The sequence below is a fragment of the Cricetulus griseus genome (assembly GCF_003668045.3).
Source record: "Cricetulus griseus strain 17A/GY chromosome 1 unlocalized genomic scaffold, alternate assembly CriGri-PICRH-1.0 chr1_0, whole genome shotgun sequence".
Classification (NCBI taxonomy): Eukaryota; Metazoa; Chordata; class Mammalia; order Rodentia; family Cricetidae; genus Cricetulus; species Cricetulus griseus.
Window position 1 is genome coordinate 239066080 of NW_023276806.1, and position 22731 is coordinate 239088810.

Below are 22731 nucleotides of genomic sequence, written 5' to 3' on the forward strand. Positions count from 1 at the left end.
AACTAGAATTGTGGTCCTTTGCCAGTTTACTTATTCAGCCACACCCTGTTAGGTCTACCTGTATACTCATGCTTTTGCAAACAACTGTATTATTCTATGTGGGGCTTTGTGCCCACCAATCCATATGTACATGTTTTCCCTCTGGCAGCATTGTTCTCTGTAGGCAAAATCTATTGGAAGATGACAGGGAGAAAGTTGATGGACAAGTATAGAATTAAACACAAAATGGGTCTTTTACTGCAGTTGAAAAGAAAAAGTATTTGATTCATTGAGTAATGTAGATAAACTGCTGGATGTCATAGATTACAGAAAGCATGCCCATTATTTTTATGTCAGTTTATAAACTCCTTCAGAGGACTTTAGAGATGGCTCAATGATTGGCATTGGACGTTCTTCCCAAGGACCCTGGTTCAATTCCCAGCACCCACATGGCAGCTTAGAACTGTTTATAGTTCCAGTTCCGGGGGATCTGATACCCTTATACAGATATTCATGCAGGCAAAATGCCAATGCATGTAAATTAAAAATAAATAAATCATTTTTAAAAATTCAAAACAAAACTCCTTCAGCGCGTTTCTCTCCATCTGTAATCTCCATCAGCTAGCCATTTACTCAGCATGCAGTGTTCTCAAGTTGTACTTCATGAAGGACGGATGTGGAAAAAGACATAAGAGGGACCCAGTATTGTTTTCATGGCAGACAAGCAAGACTTTTATCAGAGCACAGCATATGGAAACCAGCAATGTTAGCCTGGTATTAACTATAACTGATAGTTGTCTAGGTAAAACTTTGACAAGATTATGGTAATGTTTCACAATATTTTAAAACAGGTGGTCTGGCGAGATGTCTCAGCAGGTAGAGGAGTTTACCTTCAAGCTTGATGACCTACCTGAGTTTGGTCACAGGACCCACAGGTTTGAAGGATAGAACCAACTCCTGTAAATGATTCTCTGACCTCCACAAATGTACCATGGCATTTATATAGCCACCCATATGCAGGCCAAATATGTAAGTGTATTTAAAAGAACAGGATCAGCTAATGATTTGGCCACAGACTTTATTTAAATGTGGTATTGGATAGATTCGGTGGTTTCCTTTATTAATTTTTTTTGGCTCCCATGAGAAAAAAACTTCTGGTTTATCCCGTTTCTTACTCAGCAGAACAGGCATGCAGAGCTGATTTTTCACACACTGCATGCTGACTCTAGGGTCTTGTTCGGGAAATTTGTGGTATAGGGATGAAGGTAATGGGGACAGAGGAGTCCTGCCTTGCTGGGGCACTACCTCACCTTACCTTTCATGTCAGAGTCCTGAGCTTGGAGTGGGAAGAGAAGAAACTCTTTAGCCTGCTTGACTATGTAGGAAAGGTGACTGCCCCACACGGCTCACCAGAGTTCTCAGAGATGGTCTTCCATCAACACAACCAACACCATGATTGCTTCTTTGGGGCATTAGGTCCCCTGAAGAGGGGGTTACCTAGATCACAGTAAGATTTATAGATCGTGGATCTCCTGACCAAATGCCATCATAATGCTCCCAGTGGATCTCCCTTTTATAATGTCCCTCTACCCTAAAACACATCCTAGTTTCATCTTTATCATCCTCCTCTTCCTGCCATTTCGTTCATCATCTTGTTGGTAACATATGACTGCCTCTTCTGGAAACTGTCCCACACACACTCCTTTTCAAAGGCTAAAGAAGATGCTTATGTTTACAAAAGGGTTGCCCTGCTAACTATGTCAGACAGGCCATCTGACTTCCAGTCCCCATGGAGCCACAGGAACAAATTGCCAGTCGATTCAGGGTTATGTATGGAAGCTCTGGCTACCAGGCTGCAGTTAACCCTGTCTTGTGGCCGTGGGAAGTACTTCTATTTCCTCTCTAAATATCGACCCAATGGCTTTCCTCTTTCTTCAGAGGGGAGTCTCATTAGTAGGGTGAGAAGACAAGGTTTGAACAATTGATATGCATAGAAAAACGTTAAAAGTTGTTACTCTGCATAAAGCCGGTCCTGCGGAAATGAGTATAGTGTTGGGCAAGCCTCCCTTGGCCCTAATAGTACCATTCAGAAGTATGTGGTTCATTTTAAGTTTCCTATATTTCATCTCTGTATTTTATATACTCTATAGTTTCTCATCACAGGAGTTTCTAATATATGAGCCTTTCATCACTGAGGCCTTTCCGGACGTGTTTTGTTTTACTTCAGGGAAAGCAAACAACCTAATGTTCTTTCCTGTCGATTTTATCAGTCCAGCTCAGTACTTTGTCCCCTTATACTCTCACTTTCCCCTGGGACTTCAGATGACCAGTCAGAGTAGCAGCTGGATGGGAGTTTCAGCTCTTAGTTTGCTATGATTTTGAGCACATGCGACAATAACTGACGAAAGTCCGAGGAAGTTAAAAACAGCACCCCCCCAAAAAAAAAATGGAAAGAAATTCAACCATTTGTGAGAATCCACCAAAATATACAGAAAGAAACAAGCGGAATTAGCTTGTTTGGGAGTACATAATCTCAGTATTGCATGGTTTTACTCTTTATTTCCTTTTTGTTTGTACCAAACCCACCAGGTGTTCTTCTAGTATTCAGTTCTGAGTAAGTCATTATTCAGGACCAGCATTCAGTCAGATGAATACTTGGATTTTGGGGTGGAGTTTGAGACAGGGTTTCTCTGTGTATAGCTGGATGTCCTAGCCCAGGCTGGCCTCAAACTCACTGAGATCTGCCTGCCTCTGCCTCCTGAGTAACTGGGATTAAAGGCCTGGGCCACCACCGCCCTGCTGGGCTGTCCTTTTCATCACTCCTCTCTCAATTCGATCAGTGAGCTGAACTCTTAAAACTGGCAAATGCCCAAATTGAACATCCCCCAAATTCTTAGAAACGTTTCCTTATCTTTTCAGCCTTACAATAGAACTATTTATTTTTAGGTTAATAACTATCTGTGGCATAGATCCTGTGAGATCCCATTATGAAGACATGCCACATGAAAGAAATATAACTTGCATAATGCAGGTGTTAACACAGTGGCTTTGAATTATAGATTAAAACACTTGAAGAAAAGCATTCACGTTGAACCCCCGAGAGCTGTCTGACCTTGTGTGTGCTATGCTGGTTGCTTCTGCAGTTTAACTCGGCTGCCAAGCAGTTGATAGAGTGGGATAAGCCTCCGGTGCCGGTGGATACCGCAGAATGCCCGTCCGCAACAGCGCAGAGCAGCACTGGAACAAAACACTCTGACACCAAGAAGAACACCAGGAAGCGACACTCCTTCACCTCCCTGACCATGGCCAACAAGTCTTCCCAGGCATCCCAGCACCGTCACTCCATGGAGATCAGCCCTCCTGTGCTCATCAGTTCCAGCAACCCTACAGCCGCAGCGCGCATCAGCGAACTGTCCGGGCTCTCCTGCAGCGCCCCGTCTCAGGTACAGGGCAGGGTCTGCTGCAGAAGTGAGCGGGAAAACTTCTGAAGAAGGTGGCATTCCTTGCTGCCTTTTTCACGTTCTTGTCTTAGTTACTGTCTCACTGCTGTGATAAAGCGACTTGAGGGAGAAAGGGGTTATTTTGGCTTACACTTACAAAGAGATGTGGTTCATTGTGATGGGAAGACATGATAGCAGGCGGGAAGGTGTGGTGGGCAACATTGCATCAGTGCTTAGGAAGCTTAGCATAAACAGGAGGTGGGGTCCAGCTACTAAGCCCCAAGGCCCTCTCCTAGTGATCCATTCCCTCTAGCTCCGGGTCTCCTAAAGATGTTATAACTTTCCCAAACAGCACCTCCAATTGGCAACCAAGTGTTCAAACACAGGAGCCTGTGGGTGTCATTTTACACTCAAAGCACAACAGTATTATAAGTAGAAAAATGGAGAAGGGAAAGCTAGCTTAAGTGTATCATCCCCAAACTGAGGACTCAGAGACAGTATTGGAACCTACAAAGTGTGTAAAATACTGCTATCGATTTCAGAGCATTCACTCCGTTTTACAAAACTCCCCATGGCTACACTGGAAATCTCATCATCGAGAACTGTCTCTGTTCACATTCACGGTACTCAGTTTGATGCTCACACCTGCAGCTTCTAACACCTTGGTATCTAGGCTTCCCATCCAAATAAGAGAGCAAGAAGAGAAATGAGAGAAACATTCAATTAGTAATTGACCATTGTCGTTTTGAAAATCTCTGTTACTCGTCAGGGACTCAGGACTGTATCCAAACATGGCCACGTGTTATTTGTGTGTTAAAAATTTATGTGTTGATTGCCAACATTCTCTCATTCATTTGGCAATTGATTTGTTGAATGTTTTATTATTAGCCTCTCGGGCACAGTGTGTAATGAGATATATAGGATACAGGTGTTCCTTGTGGAGGCCTTGCTCTGATCTAGTGTGGCCCTAATTGTGGCCATGTCCCACAGGGAAAGGACAATGTCATTAGCCACTTAGAGAACAGCTGCATTTCTCCCAATCCGGAGGTCAGAGAGCAGTGTCCAAAGGGGGATGACACAGCAGGAGAATTTCCCTGTAGGATTCAGTTCATGCAGATTTTATTTCACAATGTAGCTTTGGGTTGCTTTTCCTTAAATATAAAAAAATGAAATTCCCATTAAAGAAAAATCAAAGTAAAAAAATACATAATCCGGATCCCAAAGTTTATATGGTTTAATAAGTCTCTGTATGGCATTGCAAACTAAAAACCGAGCATTCCTGGTTAATTTTATTTATTGATTTGACATCTCTGGATTGACACAACATGTCAGGAATTAAATGCATTTACTCTGACCAGGATTATGGTTATTTACTTCTTTTGATTGATTGATTGATTGATTGCAATTGATAAAGTTACAGAACTTTTTATTTTAGTGAAGAAAAATAGAACATACAGGGATACATGAACGTGAATGCAAGGAAGTTAGAGGTCTTCGTTTTGCTCACTGACAACATTGCATAAGGCATACGTCAGCAAGCACTCAAATGCTTGTTCAGTGGATGAGTTGCTCAAAAACTAGATGGAGAGAGAAATGCTCTTAGCTTTCCCATAACCAATGGTTACTCTCATGAAAATAGACATGGGGTTGGAGAGTTGGCTCAGTGGTTAAGAGCACTTGTTGTTCTTGTGAAGGACCTAGGTTTGATTCCCAGCACCCATGTGAGGCTCATCACTTCCTCAGGCACCAGGCATGCATGTGGTACACAGACATATGTGAAGGGAGAGCACTCATGAATAAAATATATGTGAAAAACCACAAGAATGAAAGAAAAGAAAAGGCATGGGTTTAGACCAGAGCATGGAGTCAGACTGTAGGTCAGAGTGCAAGTACCAAGTAAACTGGGGAGAGTCAGACAGATTCTTGAGTATGGGTCTGAAGAAGGGGTTTGGTAAAGATCCACTAACAGAAAATAAACCTTTTGAATGAGTTTGTTTTGTGTGTGAGAGATACTAGCAACATTTGCACAATGAGATTTTCTTGGCGTAGATTGAAGCTCTTGTGGAGCATGCTGACAGTCCTGAGGGGGAAGAGCTTTTCAAGAGTGGACTGTGATTTTTGTGGAGAAATTTAAAAGGAAAAGGAAGGCAAGCAAAGTGTTGCGTCCCACAGTGAACTCAGCAGCCAGGTGTCAGGCGTGTCTGACACTGCCACACCACAGCTGGGGATAAAGGCTATGAAAGTGGGGCTATTTTTGTGTGGATTTGAGTAGTTTAGGAAACAAGGCTCTTTCTGTTTTCTTGAAACAGTTCCTCCTTCAACCATCTCCCCCCCTCCTCCCTTCTGTAACCAGTGAGTTGTTTTCAGTGGTGGCGTGTTGCCTCAGGGAGAAGTTATTTCTAGCAGAGGATGGGAGGTGTGTGAAGTGCTGCCTGGCTCTCCCGCTGAGGTTTACAGAAAACACCACTTATCTAGGGCACTGTGTGCTTTGGAGGGATCCTTGGTCCACAAGGAAGCTTGAGTGTGTGAGTGTGTGCCTGCTCAACAGGCACACACACAGTCCTTATCATGGAGATGAGTGCCTGTGGGGAAACCACAGGAGAGGCTGCTTCAAACAGGCCTGCCCAAGAGACGCTGCCCCGGAATCTGTCTTTGCCACTAGTACAATCTCTTCAATTTCCTTACTCATGCTCATCTTTATTTTTTTAAGGTTTTTTTTTTTAAGGATTTATTTACTATGTATACAGTGTTTTGTCTGCATGTATGACTTTATGCCAGAAGAGGACATCAGATCTTATTACAGATGGTTGTGAGCCACCATGTGGTTGTTGGGAATTGAACTCAGGACCTCTGGAAGAGCAACTGGTGTTCTTAACCTTTGAGCCATCTCTCCAGCCCCTCATGCTCACCTTTAATTCTATTTTCTTTCATTCTATTTTTTTCTCTTAAAGTGTTAGTTAGGCTTTGATTTGGTTACGGTTATTCGAAAATAAAAAGAAACAGACCTTTAAAAGTCCATATCCATTTGTTTCTCTCATCTGAATGAGATCTCATAACTACAGGTGCATAGGTAGTTGAGTGCCAGTATAAGGGTACTTAGGAAATGGGGTGACTTTGACCTCAGTTCCCCATCATATGAAAAGTCCATATCTTCATGCTGTAGGTGATGATGTAAAGATCTCATTGTCATATCCAGAGTCTCCATCAGCAGGATGGCCAAGTGACAAAGGGTCAGAGGACTTGCTTGCCATTGTATTTAGTGGCTGTTGAGTGAGGACTGAACTTGAAAAGGTATAAACTAGAAATGACCTCTGAGCTGTGCCGAGCAGGTGGATCCCCAACACTCACATTCATGTGTATCTGTGACTGACATCCATCAAGCACATGAAGACATTTTGTCTGCCCCTGAGCTTACCTATGATACTTTTGGCTTGTGCTATCCAGGGGCATGATTCATAATGGCAAGTGTTTCTCAGGCATTTTCATATTGCCCTTATCCTTGGGAGAAGCAAGAAGGCCCATCCGATCACCCGATTTCTCTCACCAACTTCTCCTGTTTCCCTAACCATTTCTTGTACGAGGGACTGACTGATGTTTGAGGTTCCATGGAGGCACAGGGGCTGACCAACTGCATTGCTATACATGCTGGAGGACAAGACATCCCATTGGGATATCTACTCTTCCCATGTCTGTGTAGGACCCCCAACATTCTGCAGTTGCAGCTGCCCTGCAACCTCAGTGAACCTGATCAAGTAATGGAGGCAGTGAAATGACCAAAATAACTCAGTTTCTTTCTAGTAAATTAATCTTGGGTAGTATCCTGGATGACACCTTTGAAAATAATTTGGTTTCTCATTGTTTTTTTTTTTTTTAAGGTTCTATAATGGATTCTTGGCTATAGGCACGTCTAGGCAACTGTATTTTCATTGCTAGTCCTTGCTGAATGATAGAAGTCTGAAGGCATTGTCTTGAAAATAGCAAAACGCCTAAGAATTATATATAGATTTGATGGATCAATAGAGGGATGAAGGTTGAGCCACAGCTTACCTAGTGGGGTTTTCATGGAAATGTAAAGCTAGTTTAGCCCCAGGCTGACTGTCCAAACAGTTGGGTTCAGGGTAGCATATAAAATACAGTAGCATGTTGTGTGAAATAGCACATAGCAGTGACTGGCATTTCTGGTATATACTAGGTCATTAAAAAACTTGGAATTGAGTACAATGGAAAGGATCCTGTCTTCCCCAAATAATTTCATATACAGATTTCTTTTTTCTGTGAGTCTGCCAGTAGAATCTGGTGCTTTAAATATGGTGAACTTGGGTTGGGGAGATGGGCTCACTGAAGCACTTGCCATACAATCCCAATGGCCTGAGTTCAGAGCCACAGAACCAAGATAAAGCCAGGCACAATACATCCATAGTCAGCTTACTCCCACAGGAAGGTAGGAGATAGAGGTGGGAGAATCTCCAGGAGCTCACAAACCAACTTGTTTGGCATAAGAACCTGTGAATGAACAAGAGGCCCTATCTTAAAGTAGATGGTGAAGCCAGAATCAGAGATTATCCTGTGACGTCCACATGGCACTATGGCACATGTACACACACACACACACACACACACACACACACACACACACACACACACACACACACGAGGGGCAGAGGCAGGGGAGACAGACAGACAGAAACAGAGAGAGACAAGTTTCTTTTAAAGGTACGGCTGTCTTTTTATTAAGTTGTTTCCTTTGACAGGTTCATATAAGCACCACTGGGTTAATTGTGACCCCACCCCCAAGCAGCCCGGTGACAACTGGCCCTTCGTTCACATTCCCACCAGATGTCTCCTACCAAGCTGCCCTTGGAGTAAGTATCATTTCTGTGTCTTTATTTATTTGAGGTGTCTAAGTCTTGATGAGCTGGCACATTCCAACCAATACCTGCAGCACACACGGGTGCTTGCTAGGTGGGACCAGCATCTGCCTTTCGCCTGTTGTCTCTGCAAATCTCAAAAAAAAAAAAAAAAAAAAAAAAAAAGTTAGGCGCTTCCTTGCCAGCCACCCGCAAAGTTTTTAATGCTGGCAATCAGTGGCCTGAAGCTATGAGAACTCTGAAAAATACATTTAATTTTGTTGAAGTGCAGTTTGATTTCCCAGCGGCTTAACTTTTATTTCTTTGGGGTTTCTTGCTCTTGCTTATTCTTTTTGAAGATTTATAGGATTCTAAAGACACTGATCTTCCCAGGCTAGGTGGCTTGATTTCATTCACACAATAAATTCATGCCAAATGTCTGCTTTTAGGATCCATCTCTAGTTTCTTTCCTCTGTAGCTTATGGTGATTCCTTCAAGGTCCCCGCTGCCCTGGGAGGGTCCTGTGGAGTATGTTGGTTTTCCTCTTTAAAAAAAAAAAAAAAAAAAAAAAAAAAAAAAAAAAAAAAAAGCTTGCCATCCCATAGATAGACTCTAGTAACCATCAATTGCATAGAGACATCTGATGGGATGTGTTGGCCTGGAGAATCACAATAGGCAGGGGAGATGACTATAAAGAAGAGCTCTGTGGAAAAGAATAAGTGAATACACCCTTGGGTAATAGAGAACAACATCCCCTTGCTACCGAAAACCACAATTCAGTGAGCTGCAAGGAACTGGAGAATATGAGACATCTCTCACTTAGGCTAATGTCTTGGTTACACGGTCAGACTATTGGCTCCTGCACCCAGTAGAATGAAGACATCATTCAATCAGACTGCCCAGTATCTGGATCATGGCATCACCCTCCCTGGTCCTGCACCTGCAGTGTCTGATGACCCTCTCTGGGAAACAATGTGGCCCTTTGAAGGGTTTTAGGCTTGGGATGGGGCAGACTTGGGTTTAAGCTCACTTCAACCTTTTATTTGTCACATGACTCTGGAAAGCTTACTCAGCATCGTTTAGCCTTGGCATCTGTGCGTGTTAGCTTCTGTCAACTTGGCACAACCCTAGATGCATAGGAAGGTCAATTAAGGAACTGCCCTCACCCTCTGGTAGTGGATCAGTATTTATCCCTAGCATAGGAATAGACTTTGGGAGCCCACTCCACATAGAGGGATACTCTCTCAGACTAGACACATGAGGGAGGGCCTAGGCCCTGCTCCAAAGGATATGACAGACTTTGAAGATTCCCCCATAGAAGGCCTCGTCCTCCCTGGGGAGCAGAAAGGGGATGGGATAAGAGTTCTGTGCGGGGCAGGGGAGGAAGGGAGGGAGAGGGAACTGTGATTGACATGTAAAACATGCCTGTTTCTAATTTAAATAAATAAAAAAAGGAACTGCCCCCACAAGATTGGTCTGTGGGCATGTCTGTGGGGCATTTTCTTGATTACTGATAGATGCAGGAAGGCCCAGCCTGAGGTGGAAAGTTCCAGCCCTGGGCAGCTGGTCTGGGCTATAAGAAAGGTACCTGAGCAAGCCACAGAAGCCAGCCAGTCAGCAGCCTTTGCCCATAGTCTTTGCTTTAGTTCCTGCCTCCATGTCTCTACTTTGAGTTCCTTGGAGCCCTGACTTCCCTCAGTGATGCAGTGGGAGAATGCAGAGTGGGGTGGTCACTGTTGCTCTTCTCACTGGTCTCTACCAAGGACTCTTTCAGGTGGGGCGGGTACATGTGACATTGGTTACCCTAAGGACGCCATGGAGAGGCTGGTGTGCTTGGGTGTAGTTTTCTCTGTCCTCTGTACCAGTCACAATGAGGCTTCTAAGCAGCTGGTTGATTTCTAGGTTATGGATTTTATGTGTGCTGTAAAGATATTTTCCTACGCTAGTTTCCTTAAAGTCACATTTGTAGCCAGGACCTCCCAAAATATTGACTCCATCTACTTTTACTGTCTTCTTTTTCGGTTTGCTTCATTTTCTTTAATGTCAGTTTTGATGCATTTAAAACAAGGTTGGGTATAAATAACTGCAGCTATTACCTAACTTCATTTAGACTTTTAAAGACATTCGTGGAGTAAATCATTATCTTCTATTTACATGGGCACACTGATGCCTTCTACTCACAGGTTAAAGTTGGTAGGGTTTTTTGTTTTTGTTTTTTTCTTTTTTAAAATGCTCCCTGAGCAGTTATAGCTTCCTTGCTAAGACAGCTGCTTAGTGAAGGAGACACGGCTTTGATTCATCTGGGGAGAAGATGAATCTCAGTGATCATTTATTAAATGTGGTTTCCATACTGTTCAGTTAGCCAGGGATGTTTCACTGAAGCCAAATTTTGTAACCCACCTTGGCCTTCAATCTCCAGGGGAGTGACTTTTTTTTTTCTTTCCCACCAACAAAGCACATCCAACCACAGTGTGCTTTCCGTTCTAGAGGACTCCCATGTGTGGAAGCATTCCAACTCCGTGTCTTAAGGGGGAAAGGGATGGCTGACTTTTCTGATCTTAGAAAAATTAATTAGTGTAAAAGATACAAGGCTGGCCAAGTTTTAGCCCTTGTGAACTGAAAATTTTATAATATAGTAAATGGCCAGTTCTTTGCTAGGGAGTGGACTCTAGGGCAAATCAGTGGAATAGGCCACAAGAGAGCATATAAAAATTAATTCATGTTCAGTCATTTTTATCCTAGGATTTTTATGAGAAAGACTGTATATTAAGCAAGGGAGAGATTTATTAAACACTGTCTACTGTGCCAGTTCCATTTAATGAAAAACTAATTATAAACAGGCTTGCCTGTCATCCTAAGAGATGGGTAGATCTCAAAGTCTCTGATAGGTTGGTAGAAATGCTGTGGATTTAATATTGGGTTTGGGTGGGAAACTCCATAGCACATGCTTTCGTGTCCTTGGTAGCTCCAGTGAATTGTGACAAGGCTTCTGTTTAAAATCTGCAGTAGTATTTAAGGAGACTTTCCTATCATAACACTAGTATATAACTAGGTAGGAAAAACAAAAACCAAAAAACAGGCTTTTCATAGTATGGATTTATAGGAAGTAAGTGCCACCTCAGGATAGGAAATAAAAATTATTTCCAGTGCTTTTTTCGTAAATTGAGACTTTTAAATCTTTTATGCAGAATGAAGTTATTTATGAGCATATGTCTCCAACATGTCACATGCACCAGTGAGAATGTTAAGTCTCTTCCATCAGGAGCAGGAGAAGTATCACAGCTGTCTGAGTCAGGCAGGAGCCTATTAATAGTAGTAGCTGGTTGTTGTTGTTGTCTTGTTCTGTGAGATGATGAAGGTAGAGATCTTAGTCCTGTATCTCCAGCCCAGGGGTAGAAGGATATCCCTAAGCAGTAATTGCTGATACTGTGTGATGGGTTTAGCTGCAAAGCACCACCAGGCAGCCAGGCTATTAAAGGCCAAACACTGCCTGCTTAATTCTATAGATGTAGAAACCCTGTTTAAATTTTCCCTCCTCTTCTTCCTCCTTTTTGAGACAGTATCTCATGTAGCCCAGGCTAGCCTTAAACTCACTATGTACCTGGGGATGACATTGAACTCCTGATCCTCTTGCCTTTACCTCCAAAGTACTTGGACTCTCTCTCTCTCTCTCTCTCTCTCTCTCTCTCTCTCTCTCTCTCTCTCTCTCTCTCTCTCTCTCTCTGTGTGTGTGTGTGTGTGTGTGTGTGTGTGTGTGTAGAATTAGGGTTGTGGCTGTCTTTCAGTTGGTAGACTGCCTGCCTACCATGTATGAAGACTCAGGTTTGGACCCTGGTAATGGAGAAACTAGTGGCACACACCTGTAATCCTGGCACTACAGAAATGAAGGCAATAAGATCAGACAGACGTTCAGGGTCACTCTTAGTGACACTGAGTTCACCCTGGGCTGTGGTTTTGTTCAGTAGAGATGTCAGGTCTTGAAAAATAGCCAACTGCCTACAGCACAATGCAGGGCGGATCACCTTTTGAACTTCCACTGTGCCATTATTGTTTTTAAAGCAACCCACAGGCCTTCCTGCTGTATCACATGGCTCTTATTCAGAGAGCCCTATCATTTTCTCAGCCCACGGGACCAAGAAGCATCTAGGACTCGGTTTTAATCAGGAATTCTCTGACTAACACATATTCACTGTGTTGAGAGGGGTAAAATCTGCCCAGTGTTATGAAAAGACCAGCTCTTCTCTTTCAAAAACAAAGAGAGATGACTGTATTTCTCTTAGACACCAGCTTTGGGTCTTTCCGTGTGAATATTCCCTTTTCTGCCTTCTCTCAATGCAGAACTCTTCCTTCATAAGCAACTACATTTGCTTGCTGTTTTATAACAAGCTGTGACCCTTTGTTATGTTTTGTTAAAATGTGAAATCTGTTTTTTAAATCAGGTCCACAAGTGGATTTTGTTTTTATTTTTTGCCTCTTTCTAAGACATAATTTAGCCCAGTTGCTCTTTTTAATTTTTTTTTATTATATTTCCTTGTTGAACTCATGCCATCTGGCTTCTTCTGCCTTTCCATAGTCATACTTTCTTGAGACTGGGTTTAGAAAGATTGAAGTGATGATCTGTCCAATAGTGATTTCCTGATTTCTCTGTCTATTCCTGTGTGGGCAGTTAGACCCAACCCATCTCACCCGTCAGGCCTCAAACATGGCGTTATCTTTGAACAGCACAGATCACATTTTCTCACTATTTTGCCTAGATTATCTTTATTTTTCTCGGCTTTGTCACTGGAAGTAGGCCAGACAGAAAGAATGCTTGATCCTTCACTTAAAGGGTCAGGACGCTGGGCCTCAGAACCTGCAGTCAGTCTCAGGGGCATAATGAACCGAAATGCTGCCCTTTTTGTGTGGTGAGCACCAAGTGACTTCTTCATGACTTTTTGAGCACAGTCTTCTCCAGGCTGGCACTCTGTAAGCAGTTCCACGCCTCATTTACTTCTGCACTCAATGGTCTGTTGCAGTGTGGGAAAGTCCTCACCAAAAGCCACGTTAGCAAAAAAAAGTAAATACAACACGTGAAACAGTTACAGGTCTCCTAATGTGTGAATGTCTGCAATCGTGTACTTTAACAGATAGATGAGTGTTAATGGGATTCAATTTTCATTTCAAAAATTTGAAATGGGATGACTTGAAATCTGCCTTAACACCACTGGGTTTTTCTCACTGACTTCTCTGAGGTGAAGTGAGGAAGCTGTTTATACTTCCTAGGTGCATTCTGTCTTCTCTCCACTTCTCTTCTGATTCAGTGTTTACCTCTCAGAGTTCAAAGATTTGGGGAGGGCGAGGTAGGGGTTCAGGCAGGCTTTATGCGTGTTTTCCCAGGAGTTTCAGTATACAGTCCCTAAAGAATTGTCTGGGGTTTACAGATCAGAAGGTAACAATTGCTCCATTGATTTTCAAAGCCATGGAGCCCTGTGGGCAGAACCCCATTAGACTGTGCCCATAAAGGACCCGGCGGCTTTTCACTGGTGTGTGTGTTAAAGATTACCAGCCTTGATAGTCCTAAATTTCAAAAACTGGCAAAGTGGAGAAAAGGAAAAGCAAAGGTAGCAACAGTAGCCTTGTGACTGTGCCTTGCCATTCTTTGGGCTCCAGAGAGATCAGGCATCAAAAGAAACGACCGCAGGCGGAATATACAATGCAGCTAAATTGTTGTGTGTTGTATTTAAGTTTCAGGTTACAAAAACCCATCATAAAATTAATTCTGATCAACAACATGACATTATAGCAACTCCCTTGAAAGGCATCACAATGTTGTCCAAATCTCTACTTATTTTTTTAAATTTTTAATTATTATTTATTTTATGTATATGAATGTTTTGCCTGTTTATGTGTATGTCTGTGCACCATGTATGTACCTGATGCCAGCAGGAGCCAGAAGAAGGGGTTGGATCACTTGGTTCTAGAGTTACAGATGGTTGTGATCTGCCTTGTGGGTGCTGGGAACCAAACCTGGGACCTCTAGAAGAGGAGCCAATGCTCTTAATCACAGCCCCGATTCTGTACTTCCGTGTTTTATGAATCTTAAACTTTTACACAGTCATTCCCCCCCCCCCCGCTCCCCTCAAGGCTGACGATTTACCTGTGTGCTGAAAAGAATGCTGTGGCTTTAAAATTGAATTTTAAAAAGGGTGTCTCATGAGTAGCCCTCTGGTTCTGTTGTATGTAGATTTTATTCTGTGGGTTTCTGATTCTTTTCCCCCTTGCACCTTCCATAGAAGAGATTCCTAACAGCCAGGGTTGTTACACAGAGAGACCCTGTCTCAAAAAACCAAAAAAAAAAAAAAAAAAATGAAGAAGAGATACATAAATATTATTTATGCCCTCCTCGACATCTTTTTTTTTTTTCTGTATTAGACTATGAATCCTCCTCTTCCCCCACCCCCTCTCCTGGCTGCCACTGTCCTCTCCTCCACATCGTCGGGCACTTCTGCTGCTGTTGCTGCTGCTGCTGGCGTGGGACCCAGGCCTGTGGCAGGATCCACTGACCAGATTGCACATTTACGGCCCCAGACTCGCCCCAGTGTGTAAGTGAGGTTGTCTTTTGTTAATGTTCAAACGAAGCCCAAACAACGGAGATCAAGAAACACGTGTCTGATGTGAGCTGGTGACGAGCTGCTTAGAGCTCACCAAGTGCTTTGTGTTCTGGAAACTTCTACCTGGCCATGCATATAATTAGGAAGACACTTCATTAAAATGAGCCTAACATGAGCCTGGTAGATGGCTGTGCTGCTGAGAAAAGGCCTTTCACGGTTTAGGGAAATTTCTGTTCTTCTCTTTATCAGTTGTCTGCATAGAGAATGGCTCTTTTTTTTTTTTTTTTTTTTTTTTTTGTCCCACTCCTGTGTGACCTTTTTGTCTTCGTTTTCATTCCTTGCAGCAGGATCTTAAGGTGCAGGAAAGTATTGCATATACATCAGGGCTTCCCTGCAATAAGCACGTAGAAAGCTGTAAATTCCCAGCAATAAGAAAGGTCCAATTGCCCTGTGCAGTTTGCTGCTGACGGAAGGAAGACTTCCACTCTCTGAATCTGCACTCGTAGGATTCCAAGCACTGGCAGTGCTGTAGGTCCTTTGCCTGCCAGGCTTCTCTGTGTGCACAGGCACCTTGCTGTGGGCAGCTGTTTTGTGCTCTCTACCTCCTAGACTTTGCTGTTCCTTTGGCTTTCTCTAATGCAATCAGCTTCGTGGTGAGCTCAGACATGCAGGTGTGCCTAAGCCTCTGTGTTCAGCATACATAGAAGGCAGCATATTGGGTTTCCCAGTGGGATTTTTATGCTGCACGTCCTCATCTGGAGCTTGTTCCCAAGTCTAACAAGTGCCATTTAAAGAGCTCAGTTTCCCCAGTGGGCTACTAACCCACAGCACTAAGGTAGGCTCTTTTGGAAAGGGCATTAATTCTTTTAGAGCACACGTATACCATTGGGTAAGATAATCACTCCCACACCAGGAGGGACACTCTTAATCAGAAAGGCCTCTGCCTGCGTTTAAAGTGTAGACAGCAAAACCTCTTTCTATGGAGACTTGCCAGCGCTACTAGCAAGCTAAGGTTTTACATCCTGTCTACTTCTGTATAAGATGCTTGAGAACTTACACCAAGCAAGAGTTTGGAGATCTTAGGGTTTGTCTGTTAGCCTGAGATCATTTCTTTTTCCCCCCCGTTCTAGGTATGTTGCTATATACCCATACACTCCCCGGAAAGAAGATGAACTAGAGTTGAGAAAAGGGGAGATGTTTTTGGTATTTGAGCGTTGCCAGGATGGCTGGTTCAAAGGGACATCGATGCACACCAGCAAGATAGGTGTTTTCCCCGGCAACTATGTGGCTCCAGTCACAAGGTATGATGATGTTGAATCAGGTTTTCTAAGTTCCAGACAGAGGCTCTTTGTTCCTCCCCAGGCTTCTCAGCCTATTCAGAGCCCTGCTCGAATTATAATTACCTGTTACATAGCCAAAGTTTGTAAAATCCATATCCATATCTGCTAAAATCCCTTCTAATACCAAGATTCTTAGCTCACTTTTCATGTGGATATGTGTTGAAATTATAGGTTTCTACCAATCAATGTACTGGGGTGTAATCTCTTTGCTTTAATTTATATGTGAAAAGACTCAACTGTTCCATTTTCAGTATTCTTCTAGTAAAGAAATAAAAGGCATAGTATTTTAAGTGAACAAAAGCTATATTATTAATGCTTACATGTCTGTGCAGTGTCTGCTAAATACACCAGACAGGCAGATTTCTAAACAATACATTATTGGCTCTTGGTCTTTAATTCACTAATGCAATTGCTTTTTATCATCCCCCCACTTAATAAGTGGGGAAGTTGAGGCACAGGGAGACTAAATAACTTGCCTGAGATCACAAAGCAAAGAAGTGCTCCAACCCACACAGGCTAGGTCTGACTTTATTTCATTAACTTATTAATTACCTTTGAATTCTGGCAATTATTTCTTTGAAATGCAGTCAAAATTCCTTAAATATGGCATAAGTGGATTTTAAATTAAGATAGTTTTTGTCCTCAAGAGTTATTGCCAATACCTGCACATATTTTTGAGTCTTGCAATTGATGATATGCTGGCATTTAGTAGGCAGAGGCAAGGGATTCTGACGAATTCTCCCATGTGTGGGGTAGCCCCCCCACCCCAATATCCTCTCCTATCCTTTCTGTTGTTGGAATAAAATACTCTGACCAAAAGTAAATTAGTGGGGAAAGATTTATTTTTTGCTTACAGCTTCATGTCCCAGTTCATCATCGAGGAAAGGCAGTCAGGAACCTGAAAGCAGGCTTCCTTGCTATCCCACACAGCCCTACACCAACTGGGGGACTGACTTCACACCAAAGAAGTCTGGCAGGTACCATGGTGGATACTGCTGGCTGGCTTGTAAACAGATATAAATGTAGCTATCTTTTCATACAGTTCAGCACCACATGCCCAGAAAACTAGTCTGCCCACAGTGGTCTGGGCCTCCATTAACGAAAAAGGTAATTCCTCACACATATGATCACAGGCTACCTGGTCTAGGCAGTTCCTCAACTGAGGCTCTCCTCTCAGATGCCCTTAGGCAGTATCAAGTTGATAGTAAAAGCTAACCAAGATGCCCTCAAAAGGGAATAATCTGGCCCATTATGTCAGTCAGGCTCAGAAACCCTGATGTGTATATTACATGCATGCACAAACGCGCGCGCGCACACACACACACACACACACACACACACACACACACACACACACATGTGTTTACATAACTCTGCCTTTTTTTAAGTGGTAGACCTTCTGGTCATTGAGGAAAGTAGCCTGAAAGCTGAAAGAAATGAAATTAACATTGCCCCAGATTTTGATCACTGGCTCTTAATAAGCAATCCAGGTCTAACTGTGTTAAACCATGTCTCCAGCCTCCTGATTTTAAACAAATGGCTTAATGAACTGACATGTTTGTCAGCTGTTGTCCTTGATTTATAGGTTGGCCAGCAGCCTAATCAAATGAAAATCACTATTGTTGCAGATGGTGACAGAATGTTAGCTTTAATTTGACTTGCAAATTTTTAATCAATATGAATTTTCTTTTCTGTACATGTTAAAATATACATTCAGGAACTGACATATCCAGAAAATGGCCACCAGAACCTTCCTGGTGCAAATATTTATATTTATGTATATATTTTATATATACCTTATACATAGAAACACACATATATGTATTAAACAAGAGAAATGCAATAAGCAGTAATAAAAAATGAAATCAACAAAGGATCACATTTTTGCAAGAGTCAAAAACATGTTAAAAGTCTGTTCACATTTAACTCTTGGAGAAAGACTTGTTTATAACAGATGCTCTGTAAGTCACCATTGTGGAAGGATAATCTTGTTAATGAAGCGTCAATTGTAGATTAATGATAAAGTAGCTGTACACAGAACAGCCACTGAAATGAATTGAGAATATTTGAAAGTACACATTACACAAAACTGCACAATACTTGATTAAACTCTGCTAGTAAGTAACTCTTTAGAACCGAATATATTGCTGTAGCTGAGAATAATGATGGAAAGAAAGAACCCTTGTGCACTGGCCTGGACTCCAGAGAATTTTTATGTTGGGAGTCGGTGCCAACAGGAGAGCAGTGTGTGGAGCATGACAGGGCAGCCGCATGCATTAACTCCCAGTGTGACTGTGTGCTGAAGATCAAGCCAGCCCAAATCCCAGCATGGATGGGCTGGCTAGGGGTCATGACCCCCAGTCCTCGCTGAGGAGCTATTGGCAATTGATGGTAGGGGAGGGAGAGTCCAGTTTTCTTCAGGGACACAGCCCCTGAGGGGCTATCCGTGCTCCAGGAGGTGGTTCTACAGTCTCGCTTATAATGGGAACACCAAGTGGACTTGGTGGGTTTAAACAAATAAACAGCAACAACAAAAAAACAAAAACAACAGCAGCACATGAAGTTGGGACAGAAGCAGTGGGAAAGATGGGGGAGGATTTGGAAGTGAGTTAGTTTGAGCCAAGCGTGTAAGAAATTCTCAAAAACGGTAAAACAAAAACATACCATATTTGATAATCAAGAGTCAAGCTGTAATCACTTCATGGAGTACACAGCCAGAAAGAAGGAAGCAGTCTACAGGAAACAATTAAATCATAAGGCTTAACTTGAAATGATTGGATCTAGAGCCGGGCATTGGTGTCGCATGCCTCCCAGCACTCAGGAGGCAGAGGCAGGTGGATCTCTGTGAGTTCGAGACCAGCCTGGTCTATAATAGCTAGTACAGCCCCCAAAGCCACAGAGAAACCCTGACTCGAAAAAAACCAAAAAAACCAAAAAATGAAAAAAAAAAGAAAGAAAGAAAGAAAGAAATGATTGGATCTGTGCTGGATCTTGAACTTGAGATTTGAGCTACATCAACAGCAAAAAAGCTATAAGGGCCATTCCAATAGTATGCATAGTATGGGGTGTGTGTGTGTGTTGTGTCTGTTGTATATGTGTGTGTGTGGTGTGTTTGTTTATGTGTGGTGCATGCATTTGTATGTGACTGTGTATAGGTGTGGTTGTGTGTGGGTGTGTGTTGTATATATGTGTGTGTGGTGTGTGTGTTGTATATGTGGGTGTATGTGCTGCGCGTATGTGTGCATGAATGTGTATTGTGTATGGTATGTGTACATCAGTGTGTACACGGGCACTTGTGTACTATGTTAGAGGCAGCTTGAGACAGTCAAAGCAGGAACAGCATGATGTACATGGTGGGTGTTGCTCAGGGTGAAGTAGGAAAACTCAGGGTTTGAAATTCAGTGGGGCTGAGTGACCACAAAATGAGAAGCTGACCCTAGTCACTGTATTCTTAGGCAGAGTGTGACATGTGATTGTGACTGGTGACTCAGAGGATTCCAAGACCATTCTCTGTCTCAGGGCTATCATTTCTTTGAATATGCTGTTCTTAAACCGTTGGGAAAAAAATAATTCCATTCATTTTTTAAAATGTTCTGACTTTAAAGCTCTGAGTCATTTTTCTTGCATTAATTGTTCTGTCTCCAACTTTGCTGATAGATTGGGTTTTCTGTCTGCTTCTATCTCGGCAGAGCCGTGACAAATGCCTCCCAAGCTAAAATCTCTATGTCTACTGCGGGTCAGGCAAGTAGGGGGGTGACTATGGTCAGCCCTTCGACTTCAGGAGGGCCTACCCAGAAGCTCCAAGGAAACGGTGTGGCTGGGAATCCCAGCATGGTTCCCACGGCTGTGGTGTCAGCAGCTCACATCCAGACAAGTCCTCAGGCTAAGGTCCTGCTGCACATGACTGGGCAGATGACAGTCAACCAGGCCCGCAATGCTGTGAGGACAGGTAAGAGGGCAATGGGACTGGAGCACAAGAGGAAAGGGCTTACCCAAATAAACAGCTCACATGTGACAGGTGTTGAAAAAAATAGGTATGGATTTAAAATAATTGCCACCATTGAGAAATTGACACTAGCAAACATATCACTAGTACCTCTTCATCACTGTGACAAATGCCCATGACAGAAATAACCAATGGGAATGTTTCAGTGGTTGCCAGACCCTATCACTGATGGTCTGTGGTGAAGCAGAACCTAACAGAAGGGAGGGTTTGGTGGGGCCGGGATGCCTCTTTTGTGTTGGCCACGAAGTACACTGAAAGGACAAAGACAAGCTACACTGTTCTGAGATATGCCTCAGTGACCTACTTATTGTAACCTGGCCCACCTCCTCATAGCCCATTTGATGAAGTAAATATCCTCATGATCCAGTCATCTTTTGCTACCACCATTGGCTTCTGACCAAGCCATCAACATGTGGAGCCTTTCAAGGAGCATCTTATGTCTAAACCATAACAGACGTTTTATACCTCTTTGCTTGGGCTAAGGACACCTGGCACATTAGTTCAAAATGGATAAATTTAAATTCCAAGAAGAATTAGGCTGATCGTAAAAATTCGAGTGGTGTGGTACTTGAAACTTGACTTTCGTAGTCAAGATCTTGTCTCCTATCTCACGGTTCCTAGCTGTGTGACTGCTGTGCCATTCTCCACTAAGCCATGCGCCAGTTATTTTTGATGAACTTAGTCACAAGTCTATTTTAGACTCGATCGGCATTCAAGTGCCTTTCACAATTCTGTAGCATTGAAAACCTTCCAAGAGTCTTGGGTAACAATAGTGGAGTAAATGAAGTACACGTGAATTCTATCAGAAAGAATGTGCAGGAAAATGGCTAGTACAAAAAAGAGAGAGAGAATGTGTTGTTAAGTCAAGGACTTTAAGACTAGTATTTGGTTTGTTGCCATGGCGAGCCATTGGAAACTGGCCCAGTGTCTCCAATGCTGTCGAAAATGATTGTTCATAACTGAAGGGCCTTGGGGGTGGTGATAGCATGTCCCCTAAGTCCTCAACAGTCTCAGCTGCTCACCTGGAAGGCAAATATTATCTAGGGATCCAGCTAGGGCATTAGTGTGTTAAGCTAGTCTACATCCACTCTTTTTTTATCACAATAAATGGCAGTAGCGGTCTCTCATTATGGTCTGACACAGTGAAATGACTCACATTTTGGTAGGCAGTGTTTATTAGGCCACTGACCCTTTCTGTGTTCCCTCCTGTCACCCGCCAGTTACAGCACATAACCAGGAACGGCCCACAGCAGCAGTGACACCCATCCAGGTCCAGAATGCCGCCTGCCTCGGTCCTGCATCTGTGGGCCTGCCCCATCATTCACTGGCCTCCCAACCTCTGCCTCCAATGGCAGGTCCTGCTGCCCATGTTGCTGCTATCAGCATCAATCGAACCAATGCTCCCCTGGCCTGCGCTGCAGGTACTTCTCTGGCCACCCCAAACATGACCACTGCCACTTTGGAGACTGAACCCAGTGGTCGAACAGTGACCATCCTCCCTGGACTCCCCACGTCTCCTGACAGTGCTGCAGCAGCATGTGGGAACAGTTCAGCTGTGAAACCAGACAAGGACAGTAAGGTAAGAGTCCCTCTTTCTCTGCTGTCACATCCTGAATTTCTCGTCAATGGCAGGACTCTTTGTTCCATGCTGCATCGGGTTCTTAGCATGGGCAAGTTCCTGTGCCAGGAACACAGTGGTGCAGAAACACAGCCACTGCCTCAACCTCATATCTGGATTGTGATCCCCACAAGTTGCCAGGCCCCCTGCTGGGTCATAAGGAGACCACAGTGAGTAGGACTCAGTCAGCCTCAGCTTGTAGCTTGCCGCCTCAAGAAGGAATTTCTTCTCTTCCAAAACTCTTTCATCGTTTTGCTGTCCTCGAGTTTTCATGTCCAGTGTTGTTGCTTATTGGCAACTCCTTATTTAAAAGTATTTTCATTGATGAGAGGTTGCAAACTGTCCATCAAAAATGTTATTTGCAGTCAGCTGCATAAGCGCATTCCTGCACTTATGTAGGACCCAAGTTCAGTTCCTAGTGTTTACGTCAGGTGGCTCACAACTGCCTATAATACCAGTTCCAGGGAATCTGATACCCTCTTCTGACCTCTCTTGACACTGGGCTTCCATGCACAAATGCTCACACACACACACACACACACACACACACACACACACACACACACACACACCTAAAAATAAATTTTAAAAATGTTTAAATTATTAGCAAATTTATTGTAGTTTCAACCATAAATTGGCAGGGTTCCTTGAGAGATAGAACCTGGAATATAGGGGAAAAGTATTTTTTTCTTTGGGACTTGGCTTCAAATAAGTGCAATGGGAAGCTGTTTTGAAAGACTTCCCTGTGGTTATGCTTGGAGATGGGTGGTTGAAGAAAGAGAATAAAATGGATAGTGATTAATCATGGATAAAGTCTGGACTGTTATACCTAGCTGTGACTTTTTGCTCAGGGTTCCATGCCTTTCCCATAGAGCTATGAACCAGGGCTCTGAGCCACCTGGCTCAGTGAT

At 43.2% G+C, this 22731-nt stretch overlaps 1 protein-coding gene across 2 annotated transcripts in view; it reads left to right on the forward strand.

Moving 5' to 3' along the window:
• Sh3rf1 (SH3 domain containing ring finger 1) overlaps positions 1–22731 on the forward strand; it is a 157606-nt gene that overhangs the window by 115860 nt on the left and 19015 nt on the right. For both annotated transcript variants that reach the window (XM_027394074.1, XM_027394075.2), the window contains 6 exons: positions 3123–3422; positions 8171–8281; positions 14678–14847; positions 15987–16157; positions 19886–20145; positions 21423–21781. In XM_027394074.1, the coding sequence (XP_027249875.1) occupies positions 3123–3422; positions 8171–8281; positions 14678–14847; positions 15987–16157; positions 19886–20145; positions 21423–21781 (1371 nt within the window). The remainder of the gene's footprint in view (positions 1–3122; positions 3423–8170; positions 8282–14677; positions 14848–15986; positions 16158–19885; positions 20146–21422; positions 21782–22731) is intronic.